We start from the raw sequence: 18,519 nt of genomic DNA on the forward strand, positions 1-18,519 counted from the left end.
GGGCACCCTCCTACCCTGTTGGTGGGAATGTAAACTGGTGCAGCCCCTCTGGAAAACAGTGTGGAGGTTCCTCAGGAAACTAACAATAGAACTCCCCTAGGACCCAGCAATAACACTGCTAGGAATTTACCCAAGGGATACAGGAGTGCTGATGCATAGGGGCACATGCACCCCAATGTTCATAGCAGCACTCTCAATAGCCAAAACATGGAAAGAGCCTAAGTGTCCATCAACAGATGAATGGATCAAGAAGATGTGGTTTATCTATACCATGGGATACTCCATGGCAATGAGAAAGAATGAAATCTGGCCTGTGTAGCAACATGGATGGACCTTGAGGGTGTTATGCTGAGTGAAATAAGTCAGGCAGAGAAGGACAGATACCATATGTTTGCACGTATAGGAGGATTAGGGGGAACTTAACAGAGGACTATGGGGGAGAAGAAGGGGAGAAATGGTGGGGGAGAGGGTAGAGGCAAACCATGAGAGACCCTTGAATGTCGAGAACAAACTGAGGACTGATGGATGGGGGGGAGGGGGGAGATGGGCACAGAGGAGGGCACTTGTGGGGATGAGCACTGGGTGTTATAAGGAAACCAGCTTGACAATAAACTATTTGTAATAAATAAATAAATAAATATTAAAGAAATAGAATTACCATATGATCCAGTAATTTCAAAACAACGTAAAAAACACTAATTCAAAAAAATATACGCACTCGTATGTTTGCTGCAACATTATTTACAACAGACAAGATATGGAAGCAACCTAAGTGTCCATCGACTGAAGAATGCATAAAGAAGATGTGGTACATGTATGCAATGGAATATCACTCAGTCATCAAGAAGAATGAAATCTTGCCATTTGCAACAATGTGGAAGGAGCTAGAATGTATTACGCTAAGTGAAATAAGTCAGAGAAAGAGAAATGCCACATGATACCACTCACATGTGGAATTTAAAAAAACAAACAAGTGAAAAAACAAAGAAAACACACAAAAGAGCAGATTCTTAAGTACAGAGGACACAACGGTGTTTGCCAGAGGGGAGGGGGGCGGTGGGGGAGGGGTGTGTGAAATAGGTGGGGGGGATTCAGAGCACACTTGTGATGAGCCTTGACTAGTGTATAGAATTGCTGAATCACTGTATTGTATACCTGAAACTAACACAGTATCTTAGAATTTTTAGTTCAGAATAAAACATAAGATGATGGGGCACCTGGGTGGCTCATTCGGTTAAGTGTCTGACTTCGGCTCAGGTCATAATCTCACAGTTCGTGGGTTCGAGGCCTGCACTGGGCCCTGTGCTAACAGCTCAGAGCCTGGAGCCTGTTTCAAATTCTGTGTCTCCCTCTCTCTCTGAGCCTCCCCTGCTCATACTGTCTCTCTCTCTCTCTCTGTCAGAAATAAATAAAACTTTAAAAAAAAATTTTTTTAAAAGATGAATAAGGTTTGAGGATTAAATGTTAAAAAATATAAATAAATGTTAATTTTTACAAAAAGAATCTTCATCTGGCTCCTTAATACTCTGTAAGTGAAAATATTTTGTAAGTATATAATAAAAATTATAATGATTAAAAGTAGTATCTATATACACATATAAGCCCACTCAGTCATGAAGATAAAGTTTTAAAATGGGAAATAAATCCCTCAGCATATAAAGCCCAGTTTGGATTTATCCTAAAAATAAAGTTTGCACGTATAGGAGGATTAGGAGGAACTTGACGGAGGAACAAGGGGAAGAAGGGGGGAAATGGTGGGGGAAAGGGAGAGAGGCAAACCATGAGAGACTCTTGAATGCTGACAAAAACTGAGGACTGATGGATGTGGAGGGGAGGGGGGTGATGGGCATGGAGGAGGACACTTGTGGGGATGAGCACTGAGTGTTATGTGGAAACTAATTTGACAATAAACTATTTGAAAAAAAAAAAAATCCATCTGGTCCAGTATGTCACTCAAAGCCATTGTTTCCTTGTTTCTGTTTAGATGATTTTTCCATTCCTGTAAGTGGCACATTGAGGTCCCCTACTATTATGGTATTATTATCAATGAGTTTCNGAGACTCTTGAATGCTGACAAAAACTGAGGACTGATGGATGTGGGGGGGAGGGGGAATGGGCATGGAGGAGGGCACTTGTGGGGATGAGCACTGGGTGTTATGTGGAAACTAATTTGACAATAAACTATTTGTAAAAAAAAAATAAAATAAAGTTGGTTTAATGTTTTTAAAAACATCACTTGAACCTAGCAAATTAACAGGGGAAAAATATGATCATTTTGATGCGGAGACAGCATGCGTCAGGCTTAGCACCCTTTCTTAGAAAACTAGGAGAAATAAAGGCAACTTCCCTATTTGACAAAGAGTAATTATAAAAAGTGATGACAATGGAAAGAATCTACAACAAACATGAAAACCTAACAGACACGACAGCGTTTCCCTGTGAGGCTGGAAACGAGAGCCCACCACCTCCATCTGCCACGGCGGCGGCGGAGTCGGCCACCCCAGGAGAGCACAAGGAAAAACAATGAAAGGATTTTAAAGTAGGAAATAAGGCTGTCATCCTTTACAAATTATGTATATAAGAAATAATTAGGGGCGCCTGGGTGGCTCAGTCGGTTGGGCGTCCGACTTCAGCTCAGGTCATGATCTCACGGTTCATGGGTTCGAGCTGTGCTGTGTCGTGCTCTGTGCTGACAGCTCGGAGCCTGGAGCCTGTTTCAGATTCTGTGTCTCCCTCTCTCTCTGCCCCTGCCCTGTTCATGCTGTCTCTCTCTCTCAGAAATAAATGAAAAAAAGCATTAAATTAAAAAAAATTACAATGACTTATAAAGAAACACTCAACAGCAATAAGCAGAAAAGCATATCATGTTCCTGGATGAAAACAGTCAAGTTATAAAGATCTCAATTCACTGGAAACTGATCCAAAAATGGAATATAATACTAATCAAAGTCTCAGTATAAATAAGTGACTCTGATGTTCAGCTGGAGAAGTAAATTATAAGAACAGCTGGAAGGAAAATAGCAGAATAAGAAACCCCAGTTTGAGTGTCTCCAGGAAAGCAATAAAATGCTGGCGAAACTCTCAGGATCAGCTTTTCCTCACACCTCACACTGCACACCACACACCGCACACCTCACACCGCACACTGCACACCGCACACCTCAGACCACACACCGCGCACCACACACCTCACACCTCACTCCGCACACCACATACCATACTCCCCCAAACTTCGGTCTAAGGCTCACAGCAACTGTTCGAGCATTTACTCAACAAAAGAGCTCCGGGCGCCTGGTTGCTCAGGTCTGTTCACAGCAGGAATCCCAAGGCCCCAGGCACCGGGTCGCTCCTGCCCATCCCACTCCCTGGCTCCACAGCAGCTATGGAAATAACCCCCTGCACCGCCTATACTGGCTGGAGCAGAATGGATCTCATCCGCAGGGACTGGGATCACTTATTCTGACCTATCTGATGTCTCCCAAAAGGCTTGTGCTGTCTTATGCACTGAGACCCAGGCAGGGCTAGTGCACGTGTCTACAGGAATCCCAGGCTAATGCTTTAGTTTGCTGCTGGCTGGGTGACAGATGACATCTGGGGAAACAATAGTCAAACCGGAAACCCTGGAAGAGAAGGCATCTGTAAGAGCTTGAAAAGCTTTGCCAAATTCCTGGAAATCTAGTAGTCCACATCATGCTTAGGGCCGTCCACATGCTCAGGAAAGACCTGAGAAGGTGCTAGGTTCTCACTTCTGGATGACCTTGAGGTTCTATGAATACGTGAAGACTGGGAAAATGTTGTCTACTGCTTGGCTGAGTGTTGAAGTTGTGTGTGTGTGCGCGTGCGTGCATGCGTGCGTGCGTGCACACACACACACACACACACAAACTCCTGTTCAAAGACTGGGAAATTATTTGGTCTTCGGCATATAGGAAAATCAAAATCTCTGCCTTATCACTGGTTCACAGCTAAGATAACTGGACATAGACTTGAATGGCCACGAATGACAAGTGATACATCGAGTGTACAGAATGACGTCAGAAAGTCAGTAAAAAAAATGAATGAAAACAGTAAGAAGCAGTAATAATAAATCACCATGGGAAGGGGAAAGAATCTGATTTCTACGGATGGACTGTTTTATAACATTCAAATAATGAGTTTTCAACAACAACAACAAAAGTACAAGCCATGCAAGGAAACAAGAAACTATGGCCCAGACAGCAGACTTTCCAGACACTTTAATCAGCTACTTTAAGTATGCTCAAGAGGCAAAAAGGAAACTATGCCTAAAGAACTAACAGAAAGTTTGAGAATGTCTCACCAAATTTAAGATATCAGCAGAGTTAGGGGTGCTTGGGTGGCTCAGTCAGTCAAGCATCTGACTTCAGCTTGGGTCATGATCTCACTGCCTATGAATTTGAGCCCCATGTTGGGCTCTGTGCTGACAGCTCGGAGCCTGGAGCCTGCTTCGGATTCTGTGTTTCCCTCTCTGTCTGCTCCTCCCCTGCTCTCTCTCTCTCTTAAATAAATAGACATTAAAAATGTTTTGTTAAATATCAACAGAGTTAGGAATTAGAAAGAGGAACCAAATAGAAATTCCAAAAGTGAAAAGCACAAATAACCGAAATGAAACATTCACTAACGGGACTCAGCAGCAGACTCAGGTGAGCAGAAGGAAGAACCAGAGAACTTTAACACAGGTCAACTAAGCGTCCAATCTGAAGACTAGAAGGAAAAAAGAATGAAGAGAAAGGAGCCAAGCCTGTGGGACACCATCAAATGTACCAACACACACACAATGGCGGTCTCAGAAAGAAAGGAGAAAGAAAAGGAGTAGTGAGATCATCTGAAGAGATGATATTTGGATATTTTCCACATCTGATGAAAACCGTAAATCTACACATCCAGGAACTCGACAGACTGCAGACCAAGAGGACCCACAGGACACCTGGATACATCCGGAAGAAACTTTCCAAGACAAAAAGACAGTCTTGAGAGCAGCAAGACAGAAGCGATTCATCACATACAGATGATCATAAATAAGACTGACATTTGATTTCTCATCGGAAACTGTGGAGTCCAAAAGGCAGCAGAGAGCCATATGCGAAGTGCTGAAAGAAAAACAAAATATTTCCATCAATCATTCTATATCCAGCATATCTATCCTTTGAAAATACAGGAGGATTTAACATATCCCCAGATAAACATTAAGAAAGTGTGTTGCCAGCACAGCTTCCCTACAGCTGGAGGGAGCCCTTCAGGCCGAATGGACAGACACCAGTAACAACTCAAGTCCTCATGAACACCAGCAAGAGGAACTCAATAGGGAAACATGAAGGACAGCGTAAATGAACTTTTGTTGGTAACTCCTTTTATTTTCAATGTGACTTAAGAGATAGAGGCATAAAGCAATAATTATAAATAATAACCGAACATCTGTGTTGATGGGTGAGCAATGCATAAAAGAAAGAGAAGACATAAACTATTAAAATCAGTAGTGTGAGAGGAGACATTATGACTTATCCTACAGAAATGAAAAGATCCTAAGGGACAGCACAAACCATGTGTGCCAGTAAATCAGGCAGCCTACATGAAACGGACACATTTGTGTAAATGCACAAACTACCAAAACTGACTCAAGAAGCAATAAATCTGTAACAGTTAAGATTGAGCCAATGGTAATGATGATGGTGAGGATGATTAAAACTTCCAGCAGAGAAACACTCAGAACTAGCTACCTTCACTGCTGAATTCTGCTAAAAATATAAAGAAGAATTAATACCAATCATTATTAAAGTTTCCAAACAACAGATGGGGAAAGAACACTTCAGAACTCATTCTGTGAGGCCAGTATTTCCCTGATACGAAAACCAGACAATGATATTAGAAGCAAAGGAAATTACAGAACAATATCCCTTACAGATACGGATGCAAAAATCCTCAGCAAAATACAGAAGAACTGAATGCAGCAAATATAAAAAGGTTATACACAACGATCAAGTAGGATTTATCCCAGGAATGCAAGGTTAGGTTAGTAGTTCAATGGAATAAAAAACATATGATCCCCTCAACAGATATTTTTTAAGCAGCATGTGAAAATAGGTAACACAAATGGAATAACAAACACATGATCATGTCAGCAGATATTTTAAGAAGCATTTAAAATATGCAACATCCTTTCATGATAAAAAAAACATTTAACATATTAGACACAGAAGAGACCTTCCTCTACCTGGCAAAGGCCATTTACGAAAAGCCACAGCTAACACCATGCTTAACGGTGAACGACTGAAAACTTTCCCCTAAGATCTGGAACACGACAAAGATGTCTGCTTTCAGAACTTCCACACAACAACATTTTCCAGAAGGTTCCAGCCAGAGCAATTAGACAAGAAAAGGAAATAAAAGCCATCTAGAATGGAGAGAAAGAAGTAAAGCTATCTCTGTACCTGATATGATCTTATATACTGAAAGTTAAAAAAAAATCAATTGAAAATAATTAGTATAGCTAATCAACTAGTTCAGCTAGGTTGTGGAATACAAGATCAGTACATAAAAGTTAGTCACATGTCTATATACCAGCAGTGAACACTCTCAAATTAAGAAAACAATTTCATTTATAATAGTATCAAAAAGAATAAAATACCCAGAAGTTAATGTAAGAAAATATATTCATGACTTTTACAATGAAAACTATGAAACATTGTTGTGAGAAATTAAATAAGATCTACACAAAGTGAAAGACATCCCATATTCATAAGTGGGAAACAATATTGTTATAATGGCAGTACTCCCCCAAACTCTATTAGAAATTCAATGTAAACCCTATCAAAGTTTTTTGTATGTTCCAAAAGGCAATCTGATCCTAAAACTCATATGGAAATGAAAGAGACCCTGAATAGCCAAGACAATCTTGAAAAACAACAAAGGTGGAAGACTCACACTTCCCACGTCCCACACTGCCCACAAAGCTACAGTAACCAAGGCAGCCTGGCAGTGGCCAGGGAGACATAAAGAAGCACAGGATAGAATTGAGGGCCCAGAAATACACTTATAACTCTGGTCAACTGATTTCTAACAAGAGTTCCAAGACTACTCAATAAAGGAGGAGAATCATTCTTTCAACCAATGGTATGAAATAACCACATATACACAAGCCCAAAAATGGGGGCAGGGGTGGATTTAGACCCTACCTCATGTTGTATGGAAAAGTGAATAACTTTGTATGTTGAGGGATGCTATAAAGAAAAGTGAAAAGGCAGTCTGCAGGATGAGAGAAAATAGTTTCCAGGTCTATATATGTGATGAGGATCTGATACCCACAATATATAAATCTCTTTCTCTCTTTCTCTCTTTCCTTCTTTCCTTCTTTCCTTCTTTCTTTCTTGTGGTAGAAACAAGAAATGTATTTATTTCAGTGAGGCCAACACTGAGGAGACCAAAGACTAGTGAACTAGTGTTGCAAAGACTGTCTCCAAAGCAATGTTTTATTTACTTCTGAGAGACAGAGAGAGAGCGTGAGCAGGGGAGGGGCAGAGAGAGAGGGAGACACAGAATCCGAAACAGGCTCTGAGCTGTCAGCACAGAGCCCGATGCGGGGCTCGATCCCACGAACCGTGAGAGCGTGACCTGAGCCGAAGTCGAACGCTTAACCGACTGAGCTACCCAGGCACCCCTGATATCCACAATATGTAAAGAACTACGAAAACTAAACAGTAAATGTCAAATAACCCAATTTAAAATGGACAAAGGATTTCAAAAGAATTTCTTGAAAAGATCTGAGTAGAATTTCTCCAAAGAAAAGGCTTTCTCCAAAGAAGAAGTACAGACACAGAGATGGCCGATGAGCACATGCAAGGATACTCAACATTAATGACTCATCATGGGAAATGCACATCAAAACCACAGATACCACTTCATACCCACTAGAAATGCTATAATAAAAATATCAAAAATAAGTGTTGGCAAAGAGGTGGGGAAATCACGACCCTCACACACTGCTAGTGGGAATGTAAATAATGTAGCCGGGGTGCCTGGGCGGCTGTCAATTAAGCATCTGACTCCTGACTGTGGCTCAGGTCATGGTCTCTCAGTTCATGGGTTCAAGCTCTCTGTCAGGCTCTGTGCTGACAGTGAGGAGCCTGCTTGGGATTCTCTCTACCGCACCCCCTCTACCCCTCCCCTACTCTCTGCCCCACCCTTGCTTACTCATTGTCTCCCCTTCTCTCAAAACAAATAGGCGTTTAAAAATAATAATAATGCAGCCAATATATGTAAAAGTTTGGCATCTCTTCCAATGGCTAAAAACAGAATTACCACACAACCCAGGAAGTCCACTCCTAGGTCCAAACACAAGAGGTTGGAAAAGATACGGTTAGACAAAAACATGTGCCGGAATCTTCACAGCTGCATTATCAACTATGGCCGAAAAGTAGGAACACCTCAAAAGTCCATTAGCAAGATGTGGGCTATCCAAACCGTGACTCATTTGCAGCCATGAGGAGTGAGGTGCGGAGACCTCTACCACGCGGGTACGCGGGACACAGAAGGTCAAGTACTGTAGGCTCCCACGCACATGATACGTTCAGAAAAGGCAACTCCAGGAGGTGCTGGGCCTGGGGTGTGGGAAATGGGACCAGGTGCTAACAGGTGCACGCTTCTTTTAGGGTGATGGAAATACACTGGAATGGACCGTGGTAATGGTAACGCTCACATTTTATTATATATCAATAAAAGTATTGATAAATTTTGATAAATAAAAATTGTGAGGTAAGGGGCTGGACCAGACCGGCTGGGGTGCTCACCGTGCGAGGCGGTGATGGAAACACCAGCGTCACCAGGCTTTCTCTCACTCTTAGATGCACTTGACGTTTTGCATCATAAAGTTATTTTCTCTTTTAAGCTTATTTATTTTGAGAGAGAGAGAGAGTGTGTATGTGCGTGCGTGCACGTGTGCACGAATGGGGGAGGAGCAGAGAGAGAGAGAACCAAGCAGACAGCACAAAGCCAGATGTGGGACTCAAATTCACGAACCTGTGAGATCACAATCACCAAAATCAAGAGTCAGTTGATTAACCGACTGAGCCACACAGGCGCCCCTATAAAATTATTTTTTAAAAAAGAAGAATTATAAAGTATTTATAAAATTACTTTAAAAGAAGAACTAAGCAAAAGGCATTCTGAGAAGTAGTTACCATAAGGCCACATTATCAAAACTGGTGGACTGTGTCAGGTGCTGGGATGGAAAATAACGTGAAGAAACAGAGACGAGAATATCACAGGGAAAGGTCTGGCATTTCATGTTAGTGAGGGGAAAATCTGCTCAGTCATTTGGCTGTCTGGCTAATCCTTTGGGGGAAACATGAATTGGTAATAGACTTACCAGTACCGTGTATGTAAATAAGAAACAAACATTAGGAAATCTCAATGAATATGCTGTCTTCGGGGAAAGCCCTCCTAAGTCTAAAAACAAAAACAGATCTTAGAATTATTTTTATTACCACAAACTGAGAAAAATGGGTGCTAACTTATGGCGAGGAGTTAATAGCTCAAGGGGAAAAAGGGGCATTTCAATGAAAAAAATTTTAAACATCAATAAATAATTCACAACAAAAGAAATATAACAGCCCAAAAATGCAGGGCTCCTTTCTACACTAACACTTTCTGCTTCCGAGAAGCCCCTTGGCGAGTGTGGACACAGGAAGTAAGCGGCTCCGTCCATAAGACCTGAAGCCCCACGCAAGTTTCTTTCCTGCCATTGACTGCATGTGCCCAGGCCAGTGATCTGTGCTGAATACTGTTTAAATAATACTTGTGATTGTTTGAGTAAACCCAATTCCTCACACTCCATTAGAAGATACACAAGTTGGCCCAAAGTTTCTGGAGAAAATTTGGCAATATTTTTTGGAGAAAAGTTGGCAAAAGCTGTTAAAAAGTGAGGACACTGACTCAGCAATTACATTTCCAAAAATTATTATGGAGAAGTAATCACACAAGCATGAAAACTATTTACCAGGATGTCCATCTCAGCGATGCATATACAACCAAACAAGTTAGGAGCTATCTGAATGCAACAACACCAGATTAATTAGATAAACTGCGGCACGCCCATACAACAGAACAAGATGCAACTATCAAGGCTAATTTTGTGAAAACTTAGGCTGAACACCAGTACTGTATTTGTAATTAGATCTCGCTGTCTGTGTCAGTGTATACGCACATATACACCCACACAGATCCAGGAGACCATCTGAAAGTTCAATGTTAACATGGTAAAAACAAGTACCTCTGGGGGCACCTGGGTGGCTCAGTCAGTTAAGCATCCGACTTCGGCTCAGGTCACGATCTCATGGTTCATGGGTTCAAGCCCCGTGTCGGGCTCTGTGCTGACAGCTCAGAGCCTGGAGCTGCTTCAGATTCTGTGTCTCCCTCTCTCTCTGACCCTCCCTTGCTCATGCTGTCTCTCTCTCAAAAGTAAATACAACATTTAAAAATTTTTTAAAAAATAAACAGTTACCTCTGAGTTTGGGACAGTTAATAAGAGCTGTTGTGTTTTTTTTCCCTTCAGTTCACTTCACTTCGTTCATGTATATTTTCTACTTTCTATAATAACATATTTTTTTAACGTGAGAAAGTCCAGAAAGCATTAGAAATAGGGGCGCCTGGGCGGGGGGGGTGCTCTGTCAGTTGAGCATGGAACTCTTGATCTCAGCTCAGGTCGTGATCCCAGGGTCGTGGGATCAAGCCCCACGTCAGGCTCCATGCTGAGTGTGGACCCTGCTTGGGATTCTCTCTCTCCTTCTCTCTGCGCCTCCTCCACTCACACACATGATCTCTTTCTCTCTAAAATAAATAAACAAACAAATAAATAAATAATCTCTGAAGTTAAAAAAATTAAAATTTAAAAATTATACCAACGTATTATTTGTAAATCTACACCTCAAATTTCCCATAAAATGACTGCACATGCTCAGGGTCCCACCAAAAACCGATGTTCCCCGTGGCGGAACCGTCCTGACTGACCCAGAGCCGCGGGGTGGCCTGCACTCCAGCCCCAGCTGTCCTGTGAACCCCAGAGAGCAGCGGGCCCAGCTGGGGTGCCGCCAGACGGCCACCCCCCGCGAGGTCTGCTCCCTGCTTCGACACAGCTGTTCTCCCGAACGCTACGTCCGTGTGTGCGGAAGCCCACAGCTGCCACGCTGTCGTAACTCAGGAACCCCAGGAGCACCACGCGGTCACCCGTCAGAACAGAGCCACGTATCACAGGAATCCTATGTGCTGAGGACACTGAAATGCTGCAGCTTATTTAAAGATAAGTTTTTCAAGTTGGGCTTCTAGCTCATTTTCAAAGAAACTGAGCAGAACTCAAATCACAGCCCAGCTGTCACATTCCTGGCCTGTGACCGCACCGCGCAGGGCTGGAGAACACAGCAGTGCGCGTCTGCAGACCCCAGAGCTTTGCCAGACCACCGGGAACAAATGCCTTCCACCAGCCAGATTCGAGATCGACACCCGCCAAGCATGACAGGCGCCGTCCCCCGTGGCCAAATCGCACAAGCTATGAGCAGCTGGGCCTCTGTCACACTGACAGATCCCTGCGCCGTGGCTCCAGCCCCGTGGCTCCAGCCCCAGACACCCCACGGCCTGTGGCACTGCCTGCGGCACAGACCCACGGGGCTGAGGTCAGAGGCTGCCTCTGTCTTCCCATTCCGTCGGTGCCTTTCTTCTCCTCCACGTGCAAATTCACAGACACATCTACCCCTGATTGTACCCCCAGGCCCCTCCACTGCCCCATGCGTATGCCCACAGGAGGGGGCTACACAGCTTCCACCGTGCAAAACCACAGCACACGCTTGGCTCTGGTTCTGTGGTTTCGTGTGCGCACTCACGGGGGGTGTGCAAAGCCGAGGGTTCTGTGGTTCCTGTGAACATTCATGGGTGTGTGTGTACAAGGCTGAGAGTTCTTTGGCTTCATGTGCACACTCACAAGGTGTGCAAGGCTGAGGGTTCTGTAGTTTCTGTGCACATTCACAGGGAGTGTGTGTGTGTGGCTGAGGGTTCTGTGACTTCATGTGTGCACTCATGGGGCATGTGTGCAAGGCTGAGGGTTCTGTGGTTTCTGTGCACATTCATAAGGAGTGTGTGGGCAAGGCTGAGGGTTCTATGACCTTGTGTGCACACTCATGGGCAGTGTGTGCGAGACTGAGGGTGTTTGTGGCCGGGTCACAGGCCAGTTGCGGCGGCAGGTCGGAGCTCCTGGGGCCATGCCTCGCAGACAATTCACTGGCTCGCTCTACGAGGTGACTTAAATAAGAAGAGTAACAATTGCCACGAAGTTGAATTCTAACATTGTCCTGGGCCGCACGTCTAAATTCCACCAGTAGGGAGTTGCTTTTCTGCAAAATGTGCAAACCTAACACACGCACCATGGTTTCCAAAATAACAGCAATGTCTGAGTTTTCTGGAATCAGGAACAGCGTCGGCCTTCAGCCTGTTCTCCCAGCGGGGCCCGCCCTTGCCAGCCCCCTCCCAGCACCAATAACATCAGGTGTCACCTTGGCCCTGACGTGTGTCCACAGCGCCCGCCACTCTCGCAGCCCTGGTTCTATGGCCGCTGTCTTCATGCGGCCTCTTTCCCTGCATGGACACAGCAGCCCCAGGCCTTCCTGTCGCTGTCAGGCTGCAGGACACACACAGTGAGCTCTACAGCTTCTTCCGTAGCGTTACTCTGCCGTCACCCTGCTCCCGTGGCGGCACATTTGTGACCCATCCCCACGGCGGCTACTCCTGTCTGGCTCCCAGGCTGCCTTGCCGCCGAGCACCTCTGGACAGCCCTCCACGCAGTCGGACAGTCACCCGTCTCATGGGCCGTGTGTCTCTGGGCAGAAGCTGGGGGCCATCGGCCGGGCACCTGCACGCGGGCTGTGGCTCTGCCCTCGGTTTTCGGGTTCCGCCCGTGCAGGCGCCCGCAGGAGACTTCGGTGTGAAAGCGAACTCGCGCTCTCACTCTGCCGCGGGGCCCGGCTGCTCTGCCCTGACTACGGCCAGCCCGCGGGCACCACACCCGATGGTGCACAGTGATAGTTGTATTCAATGACCTTTGAAATTCTGTTAACTTTAGTCATGCAAGACTCACAGCTTCACACGCATTTTTCAGTTTTGCTATGACAGAGTATTTGTCAGGGGAGGCGGGTAAAACACCTGAAATAACAATGTTAGGCTCCGGCTCCCGGGGATGCCTCACCGGGGCCCCAGGACAGTCGCGCGCAGGGGACACCGAACGGGCGTTATCGCTGGATCTGCGTCACGATGAAGCCATCGAGCTACGGACGTCGGTGCAACACGCATCTCTGAGCCCCCGCAGGGCACAGCAGGCAACAGGCTAGACGGGGCGGGTGGAGGGTCTGCAGGGCAGGACTGCGGGGAGTGGGAGCAGGAAGTAGGTAAGGCTTATAAAGGGGCTGGGGAGGCTCGGCGCCCAGGAGGGAGCGGGGCCTGAGGGACGCAGGCCAGAGCAGGCAGGGTACGGAAAGACGGACGAGCCAGGGGAACAGTGGACAGCATGTCTTCAGAAGGAAGAAAGAGGCCAGCTGTGCGAGAGGACGTGGCTTGTGGGAGGGCACAGCACGGCCGGGCCAGCAAGCGGCCGGAGGAGAGGGGAGGCCGGAGGAGCCAGGGACAGACGTGAGAGGCATCTGGTCTCCCACGCCCACGAGCGAACCACTGGAAACGTGCCTGTGTGGGAGGGACAGGTGTGACCAAACAGGGACCAGCAGAGACTCCCGCCCTCTCCCGAGCAAGGGCCCTGAGACAGAAGCCCCCCACTGGAGCTAAGGCTGGCCCTGAGGTCTCAGACACCCTTTAAGAGGTCACGCGCCCCAGTTTCTAAGACACAGGAAACTCGGAGCCAAAAGGCATCGGCGAGTCTCCACGTCTGGGCACCGCACGCAGTGGGGCCACAGGCACAGGGAACAGTCCCCTGTTCTCAGAGAGCCGCGCACACAAAAGGTCCAGGCTCCCACCCACTGCAGCGACTGGCACCTGTTCTTACGCCCGGGCGTGTGGGGGGCATGATGACGCCCTCGGTGAGCACACGCGGACCCCCACAGGGAGCAGCCCCCAGGACGTCGGCGCCCACATGTGCGCCTCCTGCCCAGCTGCCCCACCCACAGCTGCCAGCTCACCCACAGGTGACGGTGCTGACAGTGGACATCCTGGTCTTTTTCCTCACCTCCCGGGGCAATTGCACCGTCTCTCAGTACTAAGAATGCTGTTAGCACTGGGTCTTCGTAGATGGACTTTATCAGGTTGAGGGAGCTCTTCTGTGTTGATGCTGCTTGAATCATTCATAAATGGGTGAGGATTTTGTCAAACGATTTTTCTGTGTCTGTGAGACGGTCGTATGTTTTACTTATTGATGTGATGTATTGCGTTAATCTACTCCCATCTGTTAAACCGACCTTATGTTCCGGGATAAAGCGCTCTTTTACATGTGGCGGAATTGGATTTGCTAGTTATTGTGGATTTTTGCATCTATATTCGTGAGAAATATTGATGTTAGTTTTCTTCTATTTTTTTCTAATCTTCAATCAGGGTGATACTGGCCTCACTGAGGAAGTTTTGGTGTTCTCTCTAATTTCTTGGAAAAGTTTGTGAAGAAATGGCATTAATTCTTCCTTAAATTTTTGGTAGGAATCACTCATGAATCCATCTTGTCCTTGTATTTCCTTTGTGGAAAGTTTTTTTCTAATTATTCTTCTAATTTAAGCTCTTTAGTTCTTATAAATCTCCTCAGTTTTCTATTTATTCTTAAGTCACTGTCAATAATTTGCATCTTTCTATGAATTCCTCCATTTGACTCACGCTACCTCATCTGCTCCTGCCCAGCAGCTCATTAGTGAGGTCAGCGGCACGTCCCCACTTCCATTTCAGCAACTGGAGTCTTTCTTTTTCCTTGGTCGATTCTCTACTTGGTAACTTCACTTATTCTAACATCTGAGTACACACATTTCTCATCCAGGTAAAACTTGAAATCACCTGTTGATCCTGTAATATCAGGGGTGAGGAGTACTGATTTCTGCATAGTCGAATACACACATACAACTGCGGACACCCAAAACCCTAAGTACAATGGTCTACTGTTGACCAGAAGCCTGACCAATAACATGAACGGTCCATAAACACATATTCTGTGTACATATTACATACTGTACTCTTACAATAAAATACTCTAGAGAAAAGAAAACGTTACCAAGAAAATCATACGAGAACACGCCTTTGCCATATGTACTGTACTTACTGAAAAAACCCACATACAAGTGGACCTGCACAGTTCAAACCTGTGTGGCTCATGGGTCACCTATATGCATATTTTCTACTCATCTACAGGACCATTTTAGTATGAAAGATTTTCATAAACGTCTTTTGAATTCTTCTGTGAATGTTTAAAGTCTAATTTTATAAGATGACTTATCTAGAAAATAAACTAATTATCCAGAGGTAAGATTCTAAGTTGTACAGAAAAACCACGGCAGACTGGTGGGAAACAGCACTGACAGAGGAACTCTGGGGGCTTCTGTAATACTTGCTCTGCTTTGAACTTGTAAGTCCCATTTTCTTCAGGCTACAGATAGAATCATGATCAAATCACGATGATACAAATCAATGAATCAGGACGCACTGGTGTCACCCAGCAGTGTGGTCTGCTCCTACCAGCGGTGCTAACAGGCAGGGGAACGGCAGGAAAAACTACTCAGAGTGAAGAGTAAATACAGGTCTCCTGGCAGGCCAGTCATAAGGTAATGCTGCCTATTCCCTCTATCATTTACATTAAAACTCAAAGACTTATTGGGGCGCTTGGGGGGCTCAGTTGGTTAAGTGTCCGACTTCAGCTCAGGTCATGGTCTCACAGCTCCTTTGAGCCCCATGTCGGGCTCTGCGCAGACAACTCGGAGCCTGGAGCTGCTTCAGATTCTGTGTCTCCCTCTCTCTGCCCCTCCCCTCTTTCTCTCTAATAGAAATAAACACTAAAAAATTTATGAAACTCAAAGACTCATTATTAGATTACCTTGGGTCTGACATCTGAAAGCATCGGAGCCAGGCAGGAACACCTTGAAGTACTTCTGTTTCTTAAAGTTAGCAACAGGGAGAAAAAAATAGACTCATCTTTAGAAATTCCTTTATCTTTCTTTCTTTTATAGTCTGACATAAATCATGGGAAACCAAAGGCAAAGTTAAAAGAAATGAGATATTTTCCAGTAGCCCACTTATCCCGGGAAATGAGGTGCAGTCAGCGTTGCCCAGATGTATTTAGTGCAGCTTCAACGACTGCGCTCTGGCTTTACGATGTGACGGAATAACCCAAGGGTGGGCTATCTGCCTGGTCCAAGACCACCCACACCCGCCACGAGGCAGAACGCACCAGGAAGGAAGGGACAAGGGAGGTCAAAGGTGAGGTTCGGAGGGTTCTATGGCCTCCTGCACGAGCGCGTCTACACTGCTGATGGCAACTATGTGAGTTTGTGCCCAGACTGTGTCCAGCAAGCCCCGCGCCGCCCCACCCCCTTCCACTTGTGGGGACGAGGACAGACAAGCGCACCCGAGAGTAGGGCTCACGCACGGGCGCCGCGGTGCGCCCGCCAGACCGCGTCTCTGGGAAGCAGGAAACCGGCCTACACTGTGCTGGTGGTGGAAACCGTCCCTGAGGAGCGAGAGGTGCTGCTGAGCTCACGGTCCCAATCGCACTGCTTCCGGACTCAACCACTTTCTCCCTTTGAGATTCTCTTCTGAGGAAGCTGTGGAAGCACAGTCACAAGCCTTCTATCAGCCACCTTTGCTGCGAGTGAGAGAAACGTCAGCACACACGGGCCCTCTGTCCTTCCTGACCCCACGTGGGCCGACGGCCGGCACACACAGCCACCCAGGATTTCCAAACGGGGCCAGTTATGTTTACAAACATGATCCTAGCCTCTGTCCCTGCAAGCCTGCGTATGTTTCTAGATACCTGACTACCCCATTACAACAGTATGGAAGTGACAAAACTGGTCTAGTCTGAATTGGATTGCTTAAAAATGAAGAAAAAATGCTATAAAAAGGAGGGCTCTTGAATTCCAGCTAGGCCTCCCCAAAATCTATGATCGCGTTCAACTGTGCAACCACAATTTTCATGTTGAAAATCCACGTGTAATTTTGGCTCCTCAAAAACATAAAAACTATCAGTCCGCCAGTGACCAGAAGCCTTCCTGATAATCAGTGAACACACACTTTGAACACCACGTGTGCTGTATACGAAGTATTCTCACGATGAAGCCGGCTGGCGAAGGGCAAGTGCATGCACGGGCTGCACTGTTGTCCTGGGAGATGCGTCCAGGTGCTCAAGGGTCAGCGTACCGCTAGGCCACAGCGGGAGCTAATACAACAGGCCCGAGGTCTAAGTATAAATAAAAACTATAAACTTCCAAGAAGAAAACATACAGAAAATCACTGCCGGCTTTGAGTCAGCAAGATTTTTTCAGACATACGTGATCTATGATAGTATCTGGAACACATTTTTTAAAAGTTCTACAACTTGCTAATAATAATGATGAACAATTAAAAATAAGCATACAATATGATGTAGTGTTTTAATATCACTCGTTATCTTAAAAGATACAAATTAAAACCACAATAAAAGTACCACAATGCAGAACTTTCCAGAAGCAGTCTTATTTATGATCGACAAGCTGGAACACAACAGAAAAGCTCTCCACATAAAGGAGCAGCTACTGGGACACGTAACGGCGCAGATAAAGGTCCCACGGCCACGGAGTTCTAGAAAAGACAGATATCGAGACACTCTTTGCTCGTGGGTATGGATGTGGACTGACAGTGAAGGGCATGTGGAAGGTCCCAGTGAAGGGAAAGTCCTGCGTCTGGGGCGGCGTGCACCACACGAGTGTGTACTGTCCACAAGCACTGACCCGCACTCTGGTCACAGTGAGTGTGACAGCAGTCCCTCTATGAGAGGAACAGAGCCAGCCGTCCAACATGACTCAGGGCACACACTTATTTAGCACAATTGTAGATAAACCATCAACACTGAGTTCACCTTCAATCTTTCCTTTTTAATTCTTATTCAAAAAATATGTTAGTTTTGATTAAAAATATCAAAGAAATGTCTTCCAAAGAAGACATCCAGATGGCCGACACATGAAAAGAGGCTCAACATCACTCATCATCAAGGAAATACAAATCAAAGCCACAGTGAGATACCACCTCACACCGGTCAGAGTGGCTAAAATTAACAACTCGGGAAACAACAGATGTTGGCAAAGATGCAGATAAACAGGAGCCCTCTTGCACGGCTGGTGAGAATGCAGACGGGTGCAGCTGCTCTGGAAAACAGTGTGGAGGTTCCTCAAAAACTTAAAAATAGAAACCCTACAACACTAGCAATAGCACTGCTAGGAATTTACCCAAAGGATACAGGAGTCCTGATTAGAAGGGGCACATGTACCCCCATGTTTAGAGCAGCACTATCGACAA

The 18,519-nt window shown here is 45.6% G+C and overlaps 1 protein-coding gene across 1 annotated transcript in view; it reads right to left on the minus strand.

The window, feature by feature from the left end:
* The window catches only part of WDR27 (WD repeat domain 27), a 159,865-nt gene that overhangs the window by 38,855 nt on the left and 102,491 nt on the right, over positions 1-18,519 (minus strand). The window contains exon 25 of the mRNA XM_039221028.1: positions 16,064-16,124. Within this exon, the coding sequence (XP_039076959.1) occupies positions 16,064-16,124 (61 nt within the window). The remainder of the gene's footprint in view (positions 1-16,063; positions 16,125-18,519) is intronic.

Source organism: Hyaena hyaena, unplaced genomic scaffold (genome assembly GCF_003009895.1).
Source record: "Hyaena hyaena isolate Hyena2069 unplaced genomic scaffold, ASM300989v1 scaffold_931, whole genome shotgun sequence".
Taxonomy (NCBI): Eukaryota; Metazoa; Chordata; class Mammalia; order Carnivora; family Hyaenidae; genus Hyaena; species Hyaena hyaena.